Source organism: Cetorhinus maximus, chromosome 22 (genome assembly GCF_964194155.1).
Source record: "Cetorhinus maximus chromosome 22, sCetMax3.hap1.1, whole genome shotgun sequence".
Classification (NCBI taxonomy): Eukaryota; Metazoa; Chordata; class Chondrichthyes; order Lamniformes; family Cetorhinidae; genus Cetorhinus; species Cetorhinus maximus.
In genome coordinates this window covers 54,210,951-54,237,218 of record NC_135900.1, presented here as the reverse complement: position 1 = coordinate 54,237,218, position 26,268 = coordinate 54,210,951, and the positions used below count along the sequence as shown (strand labels likewise).

The following is a 26,268-nucleotide window of genomic DNA, read 5'->3' as shown; positions in this document are numbered from 1 at the left end:
TTATGAATACCAATTCAAAATGAGTTCGTCTTGTGGCTTCTTTGAAGCACTAGGTCATAAAACAATTGTGCATTACATCTCCCAACTCGAGTCTGAACCACTGCAGTTTTCCCAGTTTATATTTGATTGAGGATGTCTATTAAAGTAACTTTCCTGTTCTTACGTATTCTTCCTATCTCTTTAGTGAGCCTTGCTTATTACGCTTCCCTGCAGGTCTATGGGATTCCCCGATTTCACAGTGTACATGTCTGACCATATCAGTTCTTTAAGTAGCAATTTATTTCCCACAGGATCAGCTTCACTTGCATCCCAGATATCCATGGCATATAGGACTACACTTACTCCTTTTCTAGCCACTATTTTTCCTGAACATGCACTACCCATGACCATTACATTTATAACTATCCTCTTACAGTTTGCATTGTTTTGGATAGTCCTATTACATTTACTTTATAGAGCTTCCAGTGTTGGCATTTTATTGCCAATGCTTCTAATGATGTGCATAGATATTAATGCAAATTTGCCACTTTCTTTATGCCCCAGTATCTGCCTTTTCCTAGTCTCTAGTCATATTTGTCTCTGAATTTCTGTGTTCACACAATCCTTTTGCCCACTTTCTGCTCTTCTCCCATCTATCCAGTTTAAATGATTTGTAATTATAGCCTCAATTTTACACACAGGCTGTATCTAAACCAAGTACAGTATGAAAAGACCTATCTCCCCGTACCGCTTATTTCTTTCTGAAGGTTATTTTTAAGCCAGCATTGTTATTTTCAATTATTTAGCTAATCATTTGCAATTTTATGACAGAAATAGGGAAGTGCTATGGTAACCAGCCGAGCACATGGAATTAGGACAACTGCTCACCTGAAGGATAAACACCAAAATGGACTAGCTGGCCAGGAACCAGCCTAGCCTGTTTCTATGTTGTCACTTTTTTTTTATCCTGTATTTTTTTAAAAATTAATGCATAATTCTGGTTCTCCCGCACCTGTTTAAACACTAACTTCAGATCATTTCTGAGAAGAATGAGGCCAGACATATGTATCGTTACATAATTATTGGCTTTTGCTGAATGCTTGTAGCTCAGCTTTGTTGCACAATGTTTGAAGTACTTCATGTCTAAACAGATTGTAGAACTGCACCTTAGGGGAGCTGGCAGTTTCCAGCATTGCTGACATGTAGAAAATGATGTTTAAACTTCCCGCATTGATTGCTATCATTTAAATAAACCACAGCCCAACAAATCACAGGGTTCGATCGATGCCTCTTATTTTAATGGCCTAAGGATTTTTCTTGGTAAATAATGGAATAGGCAGAACAAAGGTGTTTGTACATGTATCGAGAAAGCTGATAAGATCAGAGCTTTTTTAACTGTAGGAGTTGTGGAAACGTCATAAAATTGAACATCCATGCCCAGTTCCCAGTGACAGTTTGTGATTCATTACTCACGTGCTTTTTATGAATTTTGCTTTCAAATGAAATACAGTATCAAGTTACAGGAAATCGCACGCCATGTTTAATAGCAGAAGGCCTCTTTAAAGTGCCGGTGCTGTAAAGTGTTTTGCCAAATTTATACATCAAGCAGGGCACAATAATGAGGCAACACAACATCTGTATTCTAATTATAGCACATGAGATGAAGTTCAGTTTAATAAAATGCATAACTAATATAATGTAAGCACGAGCAAATCTCCCAATTATACAAAGCACTATTAGTGAAACTGGGGTATTACTCGACATCAAGCAAACTGGCTACAAATGCAGTTTAATTGAAGAGCTGTGGACAGCAGATGAGTAGTTAACTGCATCATCAACAGTTTTTTTTAATATAAATGATCCAATCCATAGAGACCTAGTGACATTAAGGACCCACGGTTCAGCTATTATTTGCTCTGTATTTAATACTGTAAGCATCATCCCTCCATTCTAGCAGTAGTAATTCTGCACTTCTGGATTTACAAGTGCAATCCCTGTTTGAGCACTGTTCCCTGTTGACCACTTTCATGAGGTACTGTGTTTGTATTTGAGCTATCACTGGTGGCAGCCTGACCTTAACGTTGCAGGATAAATAAGGCAGCTGTATCCAGCTTCCACTGCCACAGGATATCCCAGAAAATGGTTTTCTACCCCAAACTGGAAAATTAAACGGCTATTACTTTTGCATGGGCACTTTCTCCCTGGTCTGTACCAACCTTTGGGGGAGGTTCAGAGCTAAAAATGGCAGCTGTCTTCTGATTTTTAAACCATGTTCCACATGCAACCTTATACTTGTTTTTGTTTTTCTGCTGATGTTCTGGAATCCATCTCCAGTATAAATGCAGTGAATTTTTGACTACTGGTAACCAAGATGCAAGATGCACGCACACAAGCTGTTCTGTATAATGTTGAGATATCAAAGTTCTTGGATGGTATATTTCAGAACCTCAACCAGTAAGGATGGGTGTGTGATGTAACAGGAGCAGGAAAAGGCCATTCAGCCCCTTGAGCCTGCTGCACCATTTAACTAGATCATGACTGATCATGTACCTCAAAGCCATTTTCCTGTACTATCCCCATATCCCTCGATGTCATTAATATTCAGAAATCTATCCATCTCTGTCTTGAACTTGACTTGAGTTGCCACAGCCCTCTGGGGTAGAGAATTCCAAAGATTCACTACTGTCTGAGTGAAGAAATTCCTCCTCATTTCAGTCCTAAATAGCTTACTCCTTATTCTGAGACTGTGTCCCCTGACTGCTAAACCTGCCCTGTTTATACTGTGGAGTGTATTTGACAATATGGAGACTCTCAAGAATTTAGTGCAAATTTACATTTGCAATTTTGCCAATACTGAATTGTGCAGGTTGTACATTCAGAGGCCGTAAGTCAAATGACAGAGTCTACCTAAATCGACTGGTAACAATGGTTTATAGTTGCTGCTAGCAGCAAGCAACCATTGTAGACACAAGATAAAATATTCTCTCAGGGCGTTATTTTTCTCATGCCTATGCCAGGAATAATGTTGCTTTGCTCTGACAGAACATATGCTGACTGAAGTGAACGTGTAAATTATAAAATTATAAAATGTCTCACCCCCCCTTAAACCAGCTTATATTTCACCTCCCTTCTATTTTTCCTTACTTCTGTTGAAGAGTCATATGGACTCGAAACGTTAACTGTGTTCCTCCCCGCAGATGCTTTCAGACCTGCTGAGTTTTTCCAGCTATTTTTATTTTTGTTTTTGTTTTGAATTTCCAGCATCCGCAGTTTTTTGCTTTTACCTTTATATTAAATTATAAAAAGATTTGACTGCATAGATCGAGGTGTATAAGTCAATCTGGTGTATAAGATTAACCTTTTTTTTGGTGCCAAAATTAATGTTTAGACCTATAGGTCAACACCTTCCCCCTCCCTTTTCTGCTAATAAATGCTATACACTCATTAGGAGTCAGCCTCAATTTTTCACTTCAGAAATGTATGCTTTACTTGTCTTATAAGTCAGTGTATGGGATCAAGTAGACAATATGGGCTGTTTTGCCAAGAAGATGCACAGGAGTTTAAGAAGCACCCACACAGAGAAGACCTTGTGGTGAAAGCTGAACAGAAATGGAATGCAAAAAGAATGAAGTATGAAGCTGGTTTCAATCTAAAAGTCTTAACATTTGCTGACTAGGCAAATAACTGTCCTGCAGCTGGAGAATTTGACATTAGTGAAAAGCTGGTGCGAGAATAGAGAAAGGAGGACTCCACCCTGAAGATGCCCTAGACCAAATGTGGTACCAGACCCTTAGTCCGGCATCCCAAAACCCTGAAGGACCTGAAAACTGGGTCCTGCCCTGGAAACTACAACCCCCATCAGGCATTGCTGTCTGTCATATCCGGGTCGTGGTGAGCTGATCCTCTGCTTTTTTGGTCCAAGATTAATGGCTGAAGTGGACCTGATCCACCCCTCATCGCTTCCTTTTCCCATCCCGGCTGGGTCCAGGTCAGTGGAGAAATCAACCCAGCTTTAAATTTTCCTGTTTCCCCCACCTCCCCACCCCAGGACCCAAAATGTGGAAAATCCCCATATCCCAAACACGTCCAGTCCCGAGCATCCCAGAAATGCGGTCCGGTACTTGTACAGATACTTTGATTGGGCCAAATCAAAGCCTGAGTCCAAAAAGATTTCAGAGCATCAGCTAGTTGGCGTAGCCACTTTATGGAATGAAAACATCTAGAGTTGCAGCAGAAGAACAAGATCGCTCAGAGACTACAAAGAGAGCTCAATGCCAAAATTACCAGTTTCCAGCAGTTTATCATCAGACAGTGGCAAAAGCACGGGTACCCAACATGGATGAAATCCCCGGGAATTTTGACATGCCCAGCAACCAAACTGAGGAGTGGAAAGGTTCGAAAACCGCTCCAGTGAAAACCACATCACGTGAGAAGACAAGATTCATGGTAGTACTAGCTTGCCTGGCCGACAGAATGAAATTAAAGCCTATAGTAATTTTCAAATGAGAACCATGATGAAAATCAACTTTGCTGCAGGTTTTTTGTGCATCTCTGTGACAATGGTTGGATGGATATGGATGGGGTGAAGTTGTGGATCGATTTAGTGTGTGGAATAGGTATCCTCGTGGCCTACACAAAGAACGCAGCTTATTAGTGTGGGACATGTTCAGATCCCATATAACCAATGAGGTCAAGAGACGCCAGCGAAGAAATAACACCCACATTGCAGTTATATCAGGAGGTCTGACATCCATTTGAATGGCTTGTGGAGGCACAAATCCAAGGATCGTGTTTGCACCGAATGGAATAGGCGGATAGTTGCTCGATGAAAAAACCTTCACAAAGAGTGGAAATCTGCGTACTGCCCTGCTTGTTGTTTTGCGTGGTTTCATCATTAAATCGCAGATGCTATTAATGCAGAAACTGTCATCAGATCATTCAAAAAAGGCAGAATGTCCAATTCAGTGGATGGGGAGGAAGATGGTTTATTGTAGAGGGGTGATTCCGAAACCACTAAATCTGACCCAGAGTAAGATCCTTACAGTAATCCCATAGCCAAAGTGACTTCAAATGAATTTGATGAACTGTTTGCAAGGATGCAGAAGACAACGAATATGACAGTTTTTCAAATGTTTTGATTGTGGTTAAAGGTATCCTTGTAGAATTAATTCATATGTGTCATATTGATTTGATTTAATTTGATGTTTATGAATTTAATGTTTTTTTTCCCCACATTTCAAAATGACGACTGCCTACACCAACACTGGCGGCTAACATTTTATGCTCTGCACATAAGTCTGGAAGGATTTTTTTGAGACATTAAAGGTCGGCTTATATGCAGCAATCTACGGTACCTTAACTGTACTTCCGTTCTTTAGTTGGGAAGGCAATCTGGTACCTATTATCTGCTGAAAGAAGAAACTATATATAGTTTTTAATTTGTTCTTTGGATGTGGTTGTCACTGGCTAGGCCAGCATTTATTGCCCATCTCTAATTGTTCAGAGGGCATTTAAGAGTCAACCACATTGCTGTGGGTCTGGAGCAAATTTCCTTCCCTAAAGGGCATTAGCTTTTATTAGATGAGCTTTTATGACAATCGTTTTACAGTCATCATTAGACTTTTAATTCAAATTCCACCATCTGCCGTGGTGGGATTTGAACTCGGGTCCCCAGAGCATTACCCTGGGTCTCTGGAATATCAGTCCAGTATAAATATCACTATGCCACCACCTCTCCATCTAGTATCCTCCCAGCCTTTCTTACAGATATAAAAATATATCAATTTAATATTTTCAAAAAACCTCAATGCTTCTGTCAACTGCAGTGTTTCTGACCCATTATAAAGCATTGCCTGTTCTGTTAAGCTAAGGGTGTAACCACACAGATTTATTTTAATATATAATTTACTGATGTGTGCTAATTGTTAATTATTTCCCTGACTCTCAGGGTTAGTTTCTTTTTCTTTAAAAAAAATTGCAACTTTGGCTAAACCCAAGTCTTTTACCAGCCAGTGTAAATGCCTTCCTAGAGATTAATTTTCTCCATCAGGATTTTTGATTTTTAGCATAGGTTAAAAGAGAAAAAATAAACAAAACTATCGATGATGGTAGCATTATCAAAGGGTCAAGTTTGCAGATCTTGCTGTACCTGGCAGCGTGATACAACTAACATCAGAGTTGCAGTCATTATTAACTTGAAGTATTTCTGTGTTTTCTTGGTTATTAATGTGTAGATCTCCCACATAACTGGGCTCAGTTACTGTTTCCTCAAAACTAATTTGATTCAACTATAACCATTAAATTAATTTATTCTTTCAAATATACCATTTGGTCTATAATTCAAATATATCAAAATATGTTGGTATGGATTTACCTAAGCTTTTGCCACCATGCTTTTGAAGACTTTTGGCAACACATTAGTGAGGATTCAACATTACCATGCTGTCTTGGCTTACCTAACCTTGATGAGGTTTTGCTTCCCTCTGGGCAGACTTGAAATAATCAGTATGGTTTAACTTAAAACCTCTTATTACAAACTATTTACAAAGACCTCCACAGTAAGCACATGGTATACCGGTCACAGTCTGTGCTGCTCCCAGCTCTCTTGGTCATCTGACCACTGATGTTAAAATTACATCACCAATAACCATCAGGACCCCATTAACATATTCATTAATCCATTACTCTACATAAAACATCTGTGTTTTCAATTAAAATAGTTAAAGATCATCTCAAATTGATGGCATTATGGGAGATGTGTGGTAGAATTGTTTTAATAAGTGCAGCCCCTGGGAGAGTACATTGATAAAGAGAGCTATCCTGTTTAGATTAAATAGTAATACTAACCTCTCAAAACCTCTGTGCTCCAAAACATCACTTGGAGCTCTCTCTATTGGTTTTCATTTCCCATTGGCTGAGGACAGGATTAGGCTCAGTTGTGATGCCACTGCAGTCAAATAACCTGAATATGGAACAGGGCCACTTGCTGATATGGTTGGCATCTTTGAAACAGCATGAGTCAGGGAATTGTAAGGCATTGACATATTATCTGATGGTTATTTTTGAGCCAGTAAACATTGAGAGCTGTGTCTTTCCTTGGATTTGCAAAAAGACGTAGAGAGTTAAGGATTTTTCTTGATGGGTTTTAAAAACTGCAATTACTTTTAATAACAGGGAAATGTGTTAAAAGAAATACTTTTTTTGAAACAATGTATTATTTGCATAATTAAACACTAAAAAGACTAATGCAAGTATATTCGCAATATGGTTATATTATGCCAAATAATTGCTGAAGTATTATTTAATGATGACAGATTAAATATTGCCTTTGAAATATTAATGCTGTAGTTTTTTTTCTCTCATACATCTCTAGTGACAGGCAATTTATTTACCTCCTATTGTGCTTCATGAAATCCATTTGAGGCGTAATCAAATTGCAAGCGAACTGCATTTTATCTCTGTGGCAACACAGTTTTTAAAAGAAATCCTTCAATTTAAAAACCAAAAGAGGCTCAGTGTTGTGAAAGGGGGCACAATGTGCAGTACATTTCATTTCCATTCAGTTCAGGCAAGGAAACTTAATGAAAGCTTATGATCTGGTATATATATCAGAAGTGAGATGTGGTATTATCATGGAGGAACAGAAAATGCCACTTTGAAAATAAATCAATTTCCTGTGTTTTTTCAGAATAAAATGTTTTAGCCTCCAGACTTCCTGACTTTTTAATAATATTTTGCATGTGTCAAATACTGGACAGAGTTGTCTTTTGTTTGTAAAGTCATTGGAAGTCTACGATAAATAAATATTCACTGGTGTTTTGAATGGTATTGGGGCCAGCTTAGTTGTTGTTCTCCCCTCCTGCCCCATGTGTCAGGAATTGATTTTAGAATTTGTCATAACAAGACCAAATACAATAAAAGTTCTAGCAGGACTGTAGAGACATAGAATGTTGAATTCTCCTCCTGAGCGGGTTAGTGGTGGAGTGGGAATACCATCCCATTTAAGTTAATCTGCCACTAAAACGCTGCTATCGCTGAGCGATAACACTATATTCATGATAGGTATGTCATTGATGGGAGGGAGGGAAATTCAATTCTGGTGCTGCCTTTAAAAAGCTGCAGTCAATTAAAGGTGAGCACCATTCCCTGAGCCACAGAAGAAGGGAAAAGTTTGAAGCAGCAGATGGAAGAGCTGCAGAGTTTGAGATGACACTCTGAAATTAGACACACAAGAGGCAGACTGTTAGGCACTGAGGGCATGAAAGAGTGATGCCGCCTGTCTGGAGACAGTAGAGGCTGTCAGTACAACTTACACAATTCCAAAAACTGCCACACAGTCCAAGAGGTTCACTGACGTCACAAGGATGGTCAACATATGACAAGGCAGCATTGCCAGTGCACATTCTCTAACCACTAAAGTCTTCTTTCAGCTCCTGACCTTTTACATTCTTTTTCTCAACATCTTGGTGTTGGAGACTTGCTCCTGCAAAAAGTAACCTCTGCAAACATTCCAACATCATCTTTACTCAAAAGCAGTCGAGCAACTTTTTTTACCTGCCTCACAGCCTCTAGCTACTGCTGGCCTTCAAGGTTATTTGATTTAAAGGAACACTGCACCTCCACATCACATCATAATGGAATGTATGTACTAATGGTGGGGGTGGGGCAGGGCCCGGGAGATGGGGGGATGCACATGGTGCTAACCCATCCATTCATTTCCCCCATCCATTCGGAGGGGTGGGGGGGCTGGGCTTGGGCAGCACCTTCCCTCCTCTCAGATAGCGGCCTCACGCCTCAAGTTGCTCGCAAACAAGCACGCAGTGGGCACTCCACCCTGGGACAAAGTTCTGTCGTTATAAGGGGTTATTGCAACAAAAGCCCGAGTCTGCATGGCCATTTGTTTTGACAGCCAGAGTGCGTTCTGGGTGATGTCTGCCCTTGGCCACACCCTCGTCCTTGTGTGCAATGCCAGCCCATTTAAAGGCTACAGGAGTCATCCTCATGTTCAAGATGGTGGAGTGGGTGGAAGGCCAGGAGGAACAGAAGCTACAACAAAAGGGAGGCCCAGGGCAGTTTGGAGCATTAGACAGGGCCAAGAGGAAGCGCATTTTGCCACCTTCACAGCTGCCCTGAACTCTTTCTCAGTGATATTAATCCCCAAACTTGTGTGTGCGTGTGTGTATACCCTAGAGACAGGGAGTGAGCCGGACACAAACAAGCAGATAGATGCTGGTTGGCCGGGGACACATGCGTACACACACACTACCCCACCCCCCCCCCCCCCCCCACCTCCTCCTCCCCCTTCCCCAAAAACCTATCCATACATCGGCCGAGAAAGGCTGAAAGGCAAGCTACTTCTGACCCTCACTTTCATATCAATTTCACTGAGACCAACTCGGAGTGTACACCAGCAAAGGCAAACGCAAAGTCGATGTTATTTAAACCCAACTCCTGAGATCGGCCCTGGTGACCTGGACTTGGGGACTCGTCTGTCTCTTAAGAAGCAGAGCTAGAGAGTGAAAAGGCAGAAAAGGTTTTATTATTTAGCTGTACTGCTTGGCACTTTTTAGTCATTTTATAAATTTTTTAAAAAATTATCAATTTATTGCTTTGACGTTGATATTTTATTTTGCTCAGCAAGTCATTTGTTTTCTTCATACCTTGGGCTGAATGTTACGGGGAGGCAGACAGCTCGCCCCCTCCAGTAGCAATGCAGTGTGAAGGCAACTCTCTGCATGCCGGCCCACTCCACAGCCCCAGTGCTGCAGCCAGGCTAAACCAGGGCCGAGCGAGACTCCTGCCCCTCAATGAGGAGGAAGTCATGCGCCATCGGGAGCTGCCAGCCAGTCTGATTAGCTGGCAGCTCCAGCATTACTGGGCACTGCTGGGACTGCAAGAAGAGGAGGAAGGCAGCCCATGGTACCCCGGAAACAGGTAAGTCTAGGGTCTTGGGCAGGGAGGGTTTGGGCAGGTCAGAGGGAAGAGTGGGGAATTGATTTAAGGCTGCAGGCAGGTTGGAAGAAAGGGATCTCCCCCCACCCACCCCACCCCCAATTGGCAAAGGCACCCCCTCTCCCCCCCCTCGGCTTCCTGCCCTTTAAGGAGATCACTTTAAGCTCGAGCTGCCTGCTCCTCCCAGTTTTATCATGTGGGCAGCGTATTACCGGGGTCGGTTAGTTTAGTAATAAGCCTAATTGAGCCTTGCTTATAAGTATGACGGGTGGGCTGTTGATTTCGGCACCCTCTCCCTGTATTATGGGGGTGAGCTTGGGGGTGGGTGGGAAGGTGGTGAGGTGGGCACATGCCCTATTTTACATGTCCCCCCCAAGCCTGGCCAAAAATACACCCAGCAGGTGCATGTAAAATGCAGCCCCTTTCTTATTGAAATTGATGTTTAATGTTGTGCCAAACCAGATCTCTGGCAGTTGCTGCTGGGTTTCTTCCTCGAGGGGAATGAAAAGCTCACAAGAAGCCTGATTACTCTTTGGAGAGCTGGTAAAAGGGGTTATTTTTGTTCCAATAGAAACTGGAAGTGTCGGAAATGCTCAGCACATCTGGCAGCATCTGTGCAGAGAGAAACTGAGGTCAGTGACCCTTTGTCAAAACTAGTGAAGATTGTGGACCTGAAGTGTTGACTCTGTTTCTCTCTTCACAGATGCTGCCTGGCCTGCTGAGTATTTCCAGCATTTTCTGTTTATATTTCAGATTCCCAGCATCTGCAGCACTTTGCACTCCTATCACATGCTCCATGTTGGGCATTTGTAAGTGTGATTAGTTTCAATTTAAAATGAGAAAATATTGGATCACTTAATGCAAAATGTAATTTTTCTGTTCACAAAGTCCACTTGTGTGGATAGAAATAGCACATTATTGCAGGGGAATTGATCGGTGCTAATCTACTGGAAGGTTTTGCCATTTTTAACCTTGGATGTGAAACCAGGAGTCATGTGCCAATAGAATATGTCACTGTTGGTTCAAGATATTCTCATTCACATGGGATTGGTGTTTGCAGTGCTTGTGAGGTTCAAACCTTTTGGATATTGCTGTCCAAATATTACATTGGGCCAGGTTCAAAGAAGTGGAGCTGGTTGCATAATATGGATGACCAAATTGTGTGTAATTATCTGATAAAGCTGTGGTTGTAAAGTGTATCATATTGAAACCTGAGCTTTTGATGGGCTTTATAAATGGAGGCACAGAGCACAAAACCAAGAAATTAAACCTATATAAACAGTTTGACCCCACTGTGGCTATGGTTCCCGATTCTGGGCACCTGACGGATGTGAAGGGAGGGTTAAAGTGGGAGGGGAGGGCATGGAGGAAGCTAGGAATAAGAAGCCCAGAAACGGGCACAGCACCAGGGCCCATGATTTCTCTCCCTGGCCCTGGGGATGGGGTTGGAACAGGTGGTAGGAGAGCTGGAGCGTTTGTGCCACTTGCATGGCCCAAACATTGTCACCTCTTCATCCAGGAAAAGCTCATTTAAAACCAACATCAGAGAAATATAACTGGAGGAAGACTGGAAGTACTGAAGTTAATGAGTACAAATGGAGAAAAGGTGCAGCAGGTTGTGGGCAAGCAGACAGGGTAGCTTGCAGGAAAGGGAGAGATGACAGAAAAAGTTTAGTAAAAGCCAGAAATTGTTCACTGTATGTGGTCTTAGCTTTATGTGCTTTCTCAAAGTAATGTCCTTCCCTTATGCTGAACTGATACTTTAATGGGTAATGTTATTCTTTCTGTTTCACACCATGGAGATAGGGTATCTTACAGGAAGAGGTTTGCTACAATGATGACCATCTTGGCAATTCCAATGGGGAAATTTGCTGCCAGATCCAAATCCATTTCCTCACCAACTTCATCCAAGATACCAGCAACTGTTTTGAAAAACATTAATGACTTGAGCCTCAATGGCTCCACCAGAATCATTCCGAGCTACCGACTGTGCAACCACACCTTTATTAGTGTTCGTAAATTAGGAGCACAAATAGTAAGTTAGGTGACATGAAGGATAAACATAGTATTGAGAGGTAGTGTAGATGAGGTGATTGGAATTCTTGGTGGATACGTGTGAAGTAAATTTAGGTCGTGCACTTGAGTTCAGTACATTTCTGAGGCTGCTTTCACTTTTCTTGGGAATTTCTTGGGAACAATTTCTGGCTTTTATAACCTTTTTCTGTCATCTCTCCCTTTCCTGCAAGCTATCCTGTCTGCTTGCCCACAACCTGCTGCACCTTTTCTCCATTTGTACTCATTAACTTCAGTACTTCCAGTCTTCCTCCAGTTATATTTCTCTGATGTTGGTTTTAAATGAGCTTTCCCTGGATGAAGAGGTGACAATGTTTGGGCCATGCAAGTGGCACAAATGCTGCAGCTCTCCTACCACCTGTTCCACCCCCATCCCCAGGGCCAGGGAGAGAAATCATGGGCCCTGGTGCTGTGCCTGTTTTTGGGCTTCTTATTCCTAGCTTCCTCCACTTTAACCCTCCCTTTACATCCGTCAGGTGCCCAGAATCGGGAACCATAGCCACAGTGGGGTCAAACTGTTTATATAGGTTTAATTTCTTGGTTTTGTGCTCTGTGCCTCCATTTATAAAGCCCATCAAAAGCTCAGGTTTCAATATGATACACTTTACAACCACAGCTTTATCAGATAATTACACACAATTTGGTCATCCATATTATGCAACCAGCTCCACTTCTTTGAACCTGGCCCAATGTAATATTTGGACAGCAATATCCAAAAGGTTTGAACCTCACAAGCACTGCAAACACCAATCCCATGTGAATGAGAATATCTTGAACCAACAGTGACATATTCTATTGGCACATGACTCCTGGTTTCACATCCAAGTTTAAAAATGGCAAAACCTTCCAGTAGATTAGCACCGATCAATTCCCCTGCAATAATGTGCTATTTCTATCCACACAAGTGGACTTTGTGAACAGAAAAATTACATTTTGCATTAAGTGATCCAATATTTTCTCATTTTAAATTGGAATTTTGTCTTATGAAGGAACTTGGGGAATAGTGGACATAGTGAGCTAGGTGAGGAAAACAAGCAGGTGTTAAATGGCTTTATTTGGTGGTTCAGCCTTTTATTTATTGAAATCACTGGGCTATCAGGTGCACCCTCCTTTCTGCTAGCTGCTGGTCATACGTTCTTTCCTTCCTCTGTTGTGGGATGTAGATTGTTGATGTCATCGTCATCATCGTGAAGTAAAAAGATTTTCTTGATAAGGCAAGCAGCAAGCTACAATGATTCTGGAGATTCTCATTGGCAGGAGTGTCTCCAGTGCAAGTCAATATTTTAAACAAAGCTGACTAAAATTAGCAACATAAGTTTTGACTGAACTTCCAAAGTCACCAACTTTCAGTAGCAGCACACTGGTCTTGCCAGAGGCACTGCTACACTGAGCTGCTGAAAAACTGTGAAGAATTGGTGATCTGCCCTGTTCAAAGTCTTATTTCTTCACGGAAATTTAGAAGTGAGGAAAGACAATTAAGCTCATCAGCACACACCCTTTTCCGTTAGATTGCATGAAAAGTTTTCTGTCTGCTCAAAAAGCAGCTGATACTGACACATTGTTTCTCCAATATTAATCTAGCATTAATTCCTGGTGCAGATCAGTCCTCTGTTCGCCGAAGGAGCATGCAGCCCTTGCATTGATTGCTCTGTATTATATTAAGCTGAGAGATAGAGTTTAGTCATTTTAATCCAAAGTTCTATGCCAATAGGAGGATGTCACTTTTCAAAGTATAGTTCTTTTAGTCTTGGGTTATGTGAAAGAGCACCTAATCATAGATAATGTTGAATTACTAGCATTATCAACATCTAATAGTTCAATCTGAATGGGAACAGGCTCATGAAATAAGCAATAAAGAAACTAAATGAGTTTATGAGTGACTCACTAACTTTTTTGAGTCAGGCTTGCAATGAATTGTGACTCACAGCATATATGCCCATTGTTGGAGCGGAGGAGAAATCCATTGAGATACATTGTTAGTCTACCAATGTGTTTTTAAAAATATCCATATTCCTTTTCAGTTTCTAACTTAATCAAAAGTTATTTCTTCATTGGAAAAAGACGTTTGTACAACATTCAGTGTGATGCAAAGAGCTGACATGAACCTGGAGCAGTTGGCTGAGAAAGGTAAATGTAGATCAGGAGTAATGTTTAACTTTGAGTTCAGTTCTTAGGAATTTGACAGAAATGTTTTGAAATTCCTACATGCCAAGCATGTGAAGTGTGAAGCAATTAAGAGTGATTAGGACTGTTGTCATTACCAGAGCTTTTCACAAAGGCGTTCAGAGGTAATATTCGAGAAATCCTAAATAACAACTCTCTCTTGCAGTTGTTTTTAATATGAAGATAATGCGCAGTCTTTTTCTTTTGAAGTGTTAATTTCTTTCCATTCTCTATTTGCATTAATGTTCACTATCCCCAGCAAGAGATAACATGCTCCTCGACTTCTGTCAATGCAGTTGCTAAAGCGCAGGGCAATGGGCAAATATGAACTTCCTTTCTCTCTTTATTGTTCCTCCCTCCCCACCCAGAAGTGCCTAGCAGAAGCTCAGTGCACTAGGATGGTAGCTATGAACATTTGCCCTGTTTCCCTAAGTTGGTACTCCGATCTATCATGCACATAAATATGACATATGAATCATTTAAATTTAGCTTCAGTTCAGACAAATAAATTCCTGTTAACTCCTGTCCTAACTTCCAAAGGGAAACAGGCCTATAATTAGAACAAATGTTTGTTAATATGCAGCAACAGAAATAACATGCAAGTAAGCTTTTGAAAAGATAAGGAAAATTACGTCAAGCTGATGATTGAACAATGGACTCCCAGTACATCAGTGTTGCTGTGAAACTTTTCAGAAACAGTAGAGAGTAGTAGGGAGGGGGGAGGGGGTGAGGTGGGTGGTCGGGGCGGGGGGGGGGGGGGGGGGGGGGGGGGAATCTCCGTATTCCTTCCCCTGTAGAAACCCGGGCAATATCAGTGAGTGTGATGATACACAATACAGTTTCTTTTGTTTTTTTGCCAGAACTTTGTAAAGATGAGGAAGAACAAAGGATTTTGAGTGGTGAAAGCTCTGTCTCTGCGCTTACTCCATTAGCTGGAGGGCCTCCCCTGGATCTCAACAACCCTTTTTATGATGTCGCAAGGCATGGAATAGTCCAAGTAGCAGGTGGGAAAATAAAACTTAAAATTGTCCTCACTGCTTTATTCATATTGTGACCTAGGACTTTTGAGCTTCCTATTTATTGAACGTGCAAGTGTATATAGTATACACAATAACAGTTAACAAAAAAACAACACAACAGGGTTATGCTACAAAGAGAATCCTATTTGAGTTGAAGAAGCAGTGAGAGGTATGACCATCTATTATGGTTGACTTCAAACTATTATATGTCTAAAATCATGAGTGTCACAATATTGCAACAATAATGTACCTGTAGGTAATGTTGTACGGTTACATTGCTTTAGGTGGCCCTATTACATAACGCTAAGATAAATAACCAATATTTGAAATCATGTAAGAAGGGGAAAAGATTATAACAAAAATGTTGTTTATGTAACTGTCCCATTAGCCCCCCGCCCCCAAACCCCCAACAAAATCAGTTACACATAAGGAAAAATGGAACTTGAGCCATCTTTTACAAAATCAGCATGATCTTGCAAATCAATGAAAAAGGTTATTACAGAGCCAGCTGGAAAACCATTCATGGCAGCAGCTGAATGAGCCCCATGCAGATGCCTTGCCTGCTAAGGGAACCCACTGCCTGTTGGAATGAAATGATTGGGAGAAAAGGTATGAGCCAGGGATTGGATAAACTGTGAACATCCACCCTGTAAGCAAGAAGTCATGAAGAAGAGGAAACCATGCAGCTGTACGCTAAATTATAAAGTAAAGATGTGAAAACGTATTGACCCTGCTCTTGCCGTTCCTTCTCTCTCCTCCATGTTAGTCCACTTATCTCCTATCCACTTATCTCTATCTTGACACAACACACAGGAGATTAAGACACTTTATGTTTGTTTGTACATCCTGCTGACTATCTGTTCTAAATTCCTATATTCACATTATAATGAGCCTTGCCTTTGAAAAGTTGTTATGCTATAATTTCACTCTTGCCCATATACCCATACCCTATGCCACCTCTGGCAGGAAACTAATTAGAGTGTGAGAAATTGACACAGGGAGTTTTCATTAAAATGTGAAATAGGAATTTAGATCAGAAATGACTCCAGACCCACAGCAATGTGGTTGACTCTTTAAAAAGAATGCCTTCTGAGCAAGGGCAATTAGGGATGCACTAGCCAGCGACGCCCACATCCCATGAAAGAATTTTTAAAATAGAGAAATAAGGACATAAAGGGCCAAGTTTTTCCCACTATTAGTTAGACTTGCCTGTTTAAACTTCATGATATTTTGCCCTGCAAGTTGCTGGAAGGTTGAGATGGAAATGGTGCAGGATCCCCTAGAAAGCATCTGGGATCTGTGTGAATAGGGCAAACAGCAGTGTAACTCCTTCGTCGATCAGGTTAAAGGATTCTGAAATTAACAGTGCAAGTTCTGAATAAGTAAGTTTTAAATAAGAAAGGTGAATTCAGTATTAAATCAGGTACACAAAAGAAAAATAGAAAGGAATGGAAGACTGGATTAAGAGAAAAAGGGGGAAAAAGGATCGAGACTCCACACTTGTTATAGTTAATCTTCAGTGCACGCCAAGATATCCAGTTCATTTGGCGCCATATTTAAATAGAAATGACAAGATCTTTGTGGACAGCTTTCTTGAGGTCAGCAGTGAGTGCTTTTGCTTTTCCTCAGACTGCAAAATGTGGGCCTATGTGTTTTATAGTACATGGAGCTTTTACAAATGTACGTCCCCCTGAGCTGATATAAACAGTTCTACCACAGTGGATGTCAGCCGTGGAGGTGAGACTACTTTGCTTAGTATAAGGATTAACAGAATGGATACACTAATGTACGACATAGATGATGGTGTATCACTAATATTAGTCAGCCATGTGTTAGACTGTCGAATGAGAGGTTGGAAAATGTCAAGCAACAGACCTGCTCTGTAATCTGTTTAAATGTAGCACTAATAAACAAGTATTAAGCAAGTACCAAGAGTTTGACTACAGTCTTTCTCAGGGAAGATAGGTCACGCATACCAGTAACCAAGAACGACAGATCAAAGGGACCATCCAAAACCTGGTGGCAGCAGTGGAAACATCAATGTAAAAAATACGCCGATGTTATTGGTGAAACCACAGCAAGAGAGTGAAGAAAAACTTGGTAGCAGCTTGTACTTACAACTCTACGCAAGGAGGAAGCAAACTGGAGAGCAGTAACGATGACCGTACCCGATGAGCAGTCCCTGCCCCTACCCCTCCCGTTTGAATGTTTTGAGGGCCTACAGTGCGGCCAATGTTGGGAGTTATGGAAATGACATTTCCTCTGATGTCGATTAGCATCGTGCCTTCACACAAAGCACCAAGTCACTTCATTTCTTTATGTTATAGGTCTGGTAGCAAATGTTGTTTTCCTAAAGCAGGGGGTGGAGGAGTCCACTCCACAGTTTGACACCATTCTCAAAGGCTTTGACACACATTTTGCTCTGCCATGGAACCTTACTTTAGATTGAAGGGAGCGATGCATGATGCAGGCCGATCTCCGAGAAAGAAACCAGGCCACAGCTCAGCACAACTCCGAGGCTTCACATGATTTCGTTGACTGGGTGGGCCCACAAGAAGCGCCTCTACCCACACAAAAGCCGGCCAAATCAGGCAAAAGCTGAGAAACTCCTTCCAGCCATTTTGAGATGCTTACGTTGTGCTTGGTGCAAAAAGCCAACATCGACACCAGGACTTCCCAAGGGCTGCAAAATGCTTCTAGTGAGGGAAAACTGGACATTTCAAGCGTTGCTGAAAATTCAACAAATTTAATTGAGGTAGAAGATAAAATATTTATGAAACACACTTAGTCCAAGAAACTGTAATTTTGTCTCTGTCTTGATTTCCAATGTTTCTGGGGGAAAGTTAATGGTCTTAGTCCAGACTATTGGTCAGTTACAATACAGGTTTAAAGGCTTCAATACCAGTTTTAAAACTGATACTGGAGTTGGCATTAACATATTAGCAGCTGATCTAGACTGGCTTTAGCCAATACCCTTCCTCCATCAGACATCAAATTACAAGGTCCAGGCAGCACAGACCTTCCAGACAAAGGCAGGATAACTACCCCTCTTCATTACGAGGGCAGACAGATCATTGATTCTCTCTGTTGTCCGCAATCAACTCACATCCTCGTCGATTGGAGATGGTGGCATACTTCTGGAAAAACCGGATGATGCCCAGCATTTCACAGAAAAATCTTCAACTTTTTATTTAGAGCCAGTGGAACTCCAGCTTTGAGCAGCTGAGGGGGTTGATTCAATCAGCGGTGACTTTTCTTTTCATCACAGAGACATCGCCCACTAGACCCCGTGCAGAATCTCTCAGTTCTTCATGAAACTAGGCCAGAGTTGGTAGGTGCAGAAGGCATTGCGGCAGACAGTGACCATCTGCATGAAGACCTGCTGGACCTGAGCTGGCTCATTCCTGAAGGAAATAATGAGGGTGAAGCAGTTGCAGCACTGACAGATCTGTTGGAGGATGAGGTCCGAGAGAATGGTCTGTCCGAGATAATGGTCTGTCTTTCCAATCGATCGTGGGTCCTCTGATGCCTTTTTGTTTTTGAAGAGTTGGCTGTGTTCCTAGCACTTGAGCAGCATTCAAATCTTTATTCCACTGAACCTACCAATGAAATACTTAGTCTATCGTTGGTTGTCCATGAAGAGTCTTCCAGAGAGAATGCCTTGCCTGATTCCATGTTAGTGTCTATGGATGATCACACTGCCAAAGAGATGGGAGCACCTATTTCCAGGGCGACAGTCAATTGAAGCCCATACTTTAGTCCCAGCTAGAAATCCTTTTCCCTCCAGAGCTGGATGTTAGCATTTCTGAAGCCGCAGAATCCTGCACAGCAACCCTGCCTCCAAGTTGATTGTTTACAGGAAATTTGCCTCATCGCAGAAAATTTTCCTCAGCAATTCTTCCCATTGCCTGTGGCGGAGCAGTCTCATGGTGGCTCTTTTATCACTGCCTACAGGAAGTAGACATTCCTTCCGAAATATTGTTAGGAAATCATCTCTTTTTCCTGAAAGGCTTACTGGAATTTTGTCTTTTTTTTTCCTTTGTCGTCCAGATTCTTTGCAATCTCAGATGTTCAATATCTTTCCAGTTTTCAATGCCGCAGTTAATGATAAGGCTGTGAGTTAAAGATCATTGGAATTGAAGATCATTGGTCTCCTGAATCATTGGTTTCCATGTGTGCTTCGGGGGAGTAAAACGTTCCTCAGAATCCTTATTTTTTAAATTCTTTTCTAGTCCCAGAGAATCGAAAGATTGATACCCTCCAGTCTTCTCTCGCGGACCAGTCTTTTGTTGCAGAAGTCCTTGCAGTTCAGTAGTCCTGAAACCTACGCTCTGCTTACCAGCAATGCTGCAAAAGTGCTGTCCTATTCTGCTGCTGGTGATGATGATCTCCTCCGGGCCAGAGGAAAGCCCTCATGTCTCCAAGACGTCTTCACTAAGGGCTGAGAATACTGTGAGAGACTGAATCCCTCAGGACTGTGACTTGAGGAGGGGGAAGAGCAGGAGTTGGGTAGAATCTGTAGTTGTAAAAAGGGAGATACAGGAATGCAGTGTAAATAGTTAAAGACGTAAGGCAGAAGCGGGCCCCGCCGCCATTTTAAGTGGGTGGGCCAATTAAGGCCCGCCCAGCGGTCTGCCCGTTGGGAAGCGCTATGTGCTTCCTGTGCGGGGGGAGGGATTCCCCATCTGTCAAAGTGCGATCTTTCGCACACTGCTCCCTGAGACTAAATGCTGTCTCAACGAGATCACTGACAGTGCTTCAAAGTGTCTAAATAGAAAATTTTTTTTAAATTAAAATATCCCCCTCATGTGACAATGTCACACAAGATGGGATACGTTAATAAATATCACATAAAGTTTATTTAAGATTTTTAAAACGGACATGAAACTTCATCCCGCCAGTGGATGAGGTTTCATGTTTTATCAGAAGCCCGCTGGGGCTCCTGGCCTGCCCGCCAGCCTTAAGGTTGGACGGGCAGGGCCTTTAATTACCTTAATTATCCTGTCAATGGCCTCAATTGGCCATTGATAGGTCGGCAGGTGGACAGCTGATCGCGCTGTCCGCCCGCCTTCCTGAATATTTAAATGGGGCGGGATGACGCCCCGCCCCTAAATCGCCGACAGGAAAATTCAGGCCATAATTTTATATTGTTGTGAAAAAGTAGATCGCATATTTGTGGGAGATGTAGTGCAAGGGTTAACAGAATGGATATGCTAAAGTATGACGCAGGTGATAATGTATCACTGACATCAGTCAGTCATGTGTTAGACTTTAGAGAGAGGGGTTGGACCATGCCATGCTCAGAAGCAACATGTCTACTCTGCAACCTCTTTTAGATGTAGTCCTAATAAACAAGTACCAGAGTATGTCTACAGTTTGTCTCAGGGAAGATAGGTCACACATACCACTAACCAAGAACCACACCATGAGACAACAGATCAGAGGGACCATGCAAAACATTTTGTAGTTTTTAATCTTGATGTGAAACTAAATATTATTATTTAAGGAAGATATTGTAGGACAATCCAACTCTTATCTATATTAAAACTGCTAACAAAGATATACCATTAGCCTTTTTTTTTCTGCCATAAGGAATTGTATGCTTACCTAAACAGCCTCACACCTATGTTCAGGCCTCCCGTGCTCAATACTTGTGGCTTAAATTAAATATTTTGTATGCTGCAGAGACCATACAGTGTAAAAACATTTCACAAACAGTGTGCAGCAGAGTAAATACCTTAAATTCATTTTTCAAGAGGGATAGTTCAGACATCTGTAGTTTTTCAAAGACATGTTCTGTAGTATTTCCCAAAACAAAACTTGTGTATTAACCCATACCTGGTCAGCCAAATATTCCGCCTGCCGTAAATGTTGAAGGAGAAACCGTGGAATATGTTGAACACATCCCATACCTTGGCAGCCGCCTCTGCCAAAAGGCCACCATTGATGAGAAGATCCAACACTGGATCAGCTGCAAGAACTCAGCCTTCTACACACTATGGCAGTGAGTGTTTGATAACAAAATGATCTGCAACTTAACTAAAGCCTGAGTGTACAGCAGAGTTTTCTCACCACACTCCTGTATTGCAGTGAGACCTGGACTGTGCACCAGCGACACATAAGAGCACTAGAGAAATCCCATCAGCAATCCCTCTGCTGTATCCTCTGGATTCAGTAGCAGAACTGTACAAGTGTTGATGTCCATCTTGAAACCAGCTCCACGAGCATTCAAGCAAAACTACAAAATCAACTGCGATGAACCAGACACTGTCCAGATGGCCGAAAAGCATCTTTTTTATTATTCATTCATTCATGGGGTGTGGGTGTCACTGGCTGGGCCAGCATTTATTGCCCATCCCTAGTTGCCCTCGAGAAGGTGGTGGTGAGCTGCCTTCTTGATCCACTGCAGTCCATGTGGTGTTAGTACACCCACAGTGTTGTTAGGAAAGGAGTTCCAGGATTTTGACCTAGCAACAGCGAAGGAACTGCGATATATTTCCAAGTCAGGATGGTGAGTGACTTGGAGGGGAACTTCCAGTTGGTGGTGTTCCCATCTATCTGCTGCCCTTGTCCTTCTAGATGGTAGTGGTTGTATGTTTGGAAGGTGCTGTTGAAGGAGCCTTGGTGAATTCCTGCAAATGGTACAGACTGCTGCTACTGTGCTTCAGTGATGGAGGGAGTGAATGTTTGTGGGTGTGGTGCCAATCAAGTGGGCTGCTTTGTCCTGGACGGTGTCAAGCTTCTTGAGTGTTGTGGGAACTGAACTCCTCCAGGCAAGTGGGGAGTATTCCATCACACTCCTGACTTGTACCTTGTAGATGGTGGACAGGCTTTGGGGATTCAGGAGGTGAGTTACTTGCCGCAGGATTCCTAGCCTCTGACTTGCTCTTGTAGCCACAGTATTTATATGGCTAGTTCAGTTTCTGGCTACCCCCAGGATGTTGATAGTGGGGATTCAGTGATGGCAATGCGATTGAACGTCAAGGGCGATGGTTAGATTCTCTCTCTTGTTACTTGACATTTGTCAGCCCAAGCCTGGATATTGTCCAGGCCTTGCTGCATTTGGACATAGACTGCTTCAGTATCCGAGGAGTCATGAATGGTGCTGAACATTGTGCAATCATCAGCGAGCATCCCCACTGCTGACCTTATGATGGAAGGAAGGTCATTGATGAAGCAGCTGAAATGGTTGGGCTGAGGACATTACCCTGAGGAACTCCTGCAATGATGTCCTGGAGCTGAGATGACTGACCTCCAACAGCCACAACCATCTTCCTTTGTGCTAGGTATGACTCCAGCCATTGGAGAGTTTTCTCCCTGATTCCCATTGACTTCAGTTTTGCTAGGGCTCCTTGATACCTCACTCGGTCAAATGTAGCCCTGATGTCAAGGACAGACACTCTCACGCTACCTCAGGAGTTCAGCTCTTTTGTCCATGTTTGAACCAAGGCTGTAATGATGCCAGGAGCTGAGTGGCCCTGGCGGAACCCAAACTGGGCATCAATGAGCAGGTTATTGCTAAGCAAGTGCCACTTGATAGCACTGTTGATGACCCCTTCCATTATTTTACTGATGATCGAGAGTAGACTGATGGGACGGTAATTGCCGGGTTGGATTTGTCCTGCTTTTTGTGTACAGGACATAACTGAGCAATTTTCCACATAGCCGGGTAGATGCCAGTGTTGTAGCTGTACTGGAACAGCTTGGCTAGGGGTGTGGCAGATTCTGGAGCACAGGGCCCATAGCCTTTGCAGTATCCAGTGCCTTCAGCGTTTCTTGATATCATGTGGAGTGAATTAAATTGGCTGAAGTCTGGCATCTGTGATGCTGGGGACCTCCGAAGGAGGCCAAGATGAATCATCCACTCGGCACTTCTGGCTGAAGACTGTAGCAAATTCTTCAGCCTTATCTTTGCACTGCTGTGCTGGGCTCCTCCATCATTTGAGGATGGGGATATTTGTGGAGCCTCTTCCTCCAGTGAGTTGTTTAATTGTCCTCCACCATTCACAACTGGATGTGGCAGGACTGCAGACCTTAGGTCTGATCCGTTGGTTGTGGGATCACTTAGCTCTGTCTATCACTTGCTGCTTATGCTGTTTGGCACGCAAGTAATCCTGTGCTATAGCTTCACCAGGTTGACACATTTTTCAGTATGCCTGGTGCTGCTCCTGGCATGCCCTCCTGCACTCTCATTGAACCTGGGTTGATCCCCTGGCTTGATGGTAATGGTAGAGTGGGGGATATGCCAGGCCATGAGGTTACAGATTGTGTTCGAGTACAATTCTGCTGCTGCTGATGGCCCACAGCACCTCATGGATGCCCAGTCTTGAGTTGCTAGATCTGTTCAAAATCTATCCCATTTAGCACTGTGGTAGTGCCACACAACACAATGGAGGATATCCTCAATGTGAAGGCGGGACTTTGTCTCCACAATGTGCATTGGTCTCTCCTACCCATACTGTCCTGAACAGATGCATCTGCAGCAGGCAGGTTGGTGAGGATGAGATCAAGTATGTTTTCCCCTCTTGTTGGTCCCCTCATCACTTGTCACAGACCCAGTCTAGCAGCTATGTCCTTTAGGGCTTGGCCAGCTCGGTCAGCAGTGGTGCTACTGAGCCACACTTGATGATGGACATTGAGGTCCCCCACCCAGCGTACATTCTGCACCCTTGCCACCCTCAGTGTTTCCTCCAAGTGGTGTTCATCATGGAGGAGCACTGATTCATCAGCTGAGGGAGTGCAGTATGTTGTAATAAGCTGGAGGTTTTCTTGCCCATGTTTGTCCTGATGCCATGAGACTCCATGGGGTCCGGAGTTGATGTTAAGGATTCCCAGGGCAACTCCCTCCTGACTGTATACCACTGTGCCGCCACCTCTGCTGGGTCTGTCCTGCTGGTGGGATGGTGATGGTGGTGTCTGTGAGATATGTTTCCATGAGGATGACTATGTCAGTCTCTTGCATGACAAGTCTGTGAGACAGCTCTCCCAATTTTGGCACTAGCCCCCAGCTGTTAGTAAGGAGGACTTTACAGGGTTGACAGGGCTGAGGTTGTCAATGTCATTTCCGGTGCCTAGGTCAATGCCAGGCGGTCTGTCTGGTTTCATTACTTTTTTTGTGACTTTGTAGCGGTTTGATACAACTGAATGGCTTGCTAGGCCATTTCAGAGGGCACTTAAGAGTCAACCACATTGCTGTGTGGGTCTGGAGTCACATGTAGGCCAGACCAGGTAAGGGTGGCAGATTTCCTTTCCTAAAGGGCATTTAGTGAACCAGATGGGTTTTTACAACAATTGACAATGGTTTCATGGTCATCATTTAATTCCAGATTTTTATTGAATTCATCTACTGTGGTGGGATTCGAACTTCTGTCTCCAGAGCATTACCCTGGGTCTCCGCATTACTTGTCTAGCGACCATGCTACTACGCCACGCCTCCCCCCACCAGGTCCTATTTTCGAAACTCTCCAATGACTAGCGTTCCGGGGAGGACAAAGAAAATGTTCAAAGATTCTCTGAAGCTCTCCTTGAAGTGCAACAGAATTGACAATGACAGAGAGAAGCTTGCTACCAATCACTCAAAATGACAACTTGTCTATCAAGAAATATCAGGCTTATTGATGAGGCAGAGTGGCAGCAGAGAAGGGAAGAAAAGGAAGCAAATCCTGCGCTCCGGATTCCACTACTTCATGGGACATCCTGTCCAGTGTACCCAAAGGTCTCCAGGCCAAGAATCGGCCTGTTCAGTCACATGATGACCCATGGTAGAAATGTGCAATCCTCAAATTAAGGCACGGCTGATGACGGCGACAAGTATTTCTCTTTTTTTCTTGCAATCCCCATGTAGAATTGATCACAGCCAATCACTGGCTGTAGACTTTAGACAGCATTTCATCATCTCATCAATCATCCAGGGAGTTCTGTGCATTGGAAGTGTCCCGAGTTTCTGTACTGGTTATAGAAGCTTTGGATATGTTTGGTTTCTTCAGTAGACTTTTAAAGAGTGCTGACATTTCATTAGATGGTGGCTGTACTCCTTCACTTCATTCCATTAAAATTGACAGCACTGAAATTAGGAATTTATACCCCGTCACTTGTATTACCAAGCCATTTATTTCTTAACTCTGCAAATGGAATGTGGCAATAAGAGGCCCAAAGGGACCTGGATTGTTTAGCACTTTCGTGTACAGGAGTATTTTCTTACCATGGGTTTTGAGCAGGATGACATGGAATGTTTACAATGACAATTCTTCACTTTATTCCAGGTTGGTCACAAGTATATGCTTTTTGTACCCTGATGACAACCACTATATAAATGTGTTTAGCACTACAGTACAGATAACTCATGGGGGCAGTCATTCCCACCACCCCTTCTCTCTCTCTCTCTCTGCCTGTCTCTCTCTCTCTCTCTCTACTTATTACCAACAAAGAAAAACTTGGATGATCAATTGCATCAAAATGCAAATGTAATCCATAATGATCAGTTTGTAAATAAAATTGCAATATTGGGCAGCAAATAACTTTATACATGCTAAGTGCATAAATTTACAGATGACTCACAGCACCAAATCACATGATCCATTGGTGCTGTAACCTGATCAGGGTGCAAAATGTTACTACCCAGAGCATGGATATATTTTGTATTAAATCAAAGCAAGGCTCTTTCCAGTACAGTGCAGGAATTATAATTGGCAGTATTCTGCTAACACGTAATGTATATCAGCTGAGAAACCCAATCATTGTGTCTCCTGGGTGTACATATTCCTCTTTCTTTCCTAACATTTTAATGTAGAAAATTAAGTTTTATCTGGTTTCTTTCCAATTAGGTGATGACAATTATGGAAGGAAACTGGTTATTTTTAGCTGTTGTCGAATGCCTCCTTCCCATCAGCTTAACCATCGGAAATTGCTGGAGTAAGTTCCAAATAATCTCCCATAACAAAATCTTTCATTAGTGATCCCAAGGGTCATGTTGGCATTTCCGTACACTCCTTACTAAGTGTTATACCGTTTAGCAGCTTCCTCTCTTGTTCAGGGAATTTGTTTGCTCTGTATTGAAGAAACCTCTTTTAACTTTCTAAAACTA

At 42.6% G+C, this 26,268-nt stretch overlaps 1 protein-coding gene across 4 annotated transcripts in view; it reads left to right on the top strand.

Moving 5' to 3' along the window:
- Nucleotides 1-26,268, top strand: part of LOC144696708 (rho GTPase-activating protein 8-like) — an 84,112-nt gene that overhangs the window by 11,621 nt on the left and 46,223 nt on the right. For 3 of the 4 annotated variants that reach the window (XM_078568339.1, XM_078568336.1, XM_078568337.1), the window contains exons 2-4: nt 14,025-14,130; nt 15,027-15,170; nt 26,009-26,096. In XM_078568339.1, coding sequence (XP_078424465.1) covers nt 14,088-14,130; nt 15,027-15,170; nt 26,009-26,096 — 275 coding nt within the window. In that variant the 5' untranslated portion in view covers nt 14,025-14,087. The remainder of the gene's footprint in view (nt 1-14,024; nt 14,131-15,026; nt 15,171-26,008; nt 26,097-26,268) is intronic. The other variant, XM_078568340.1, reaches the window with a different exon arrangement.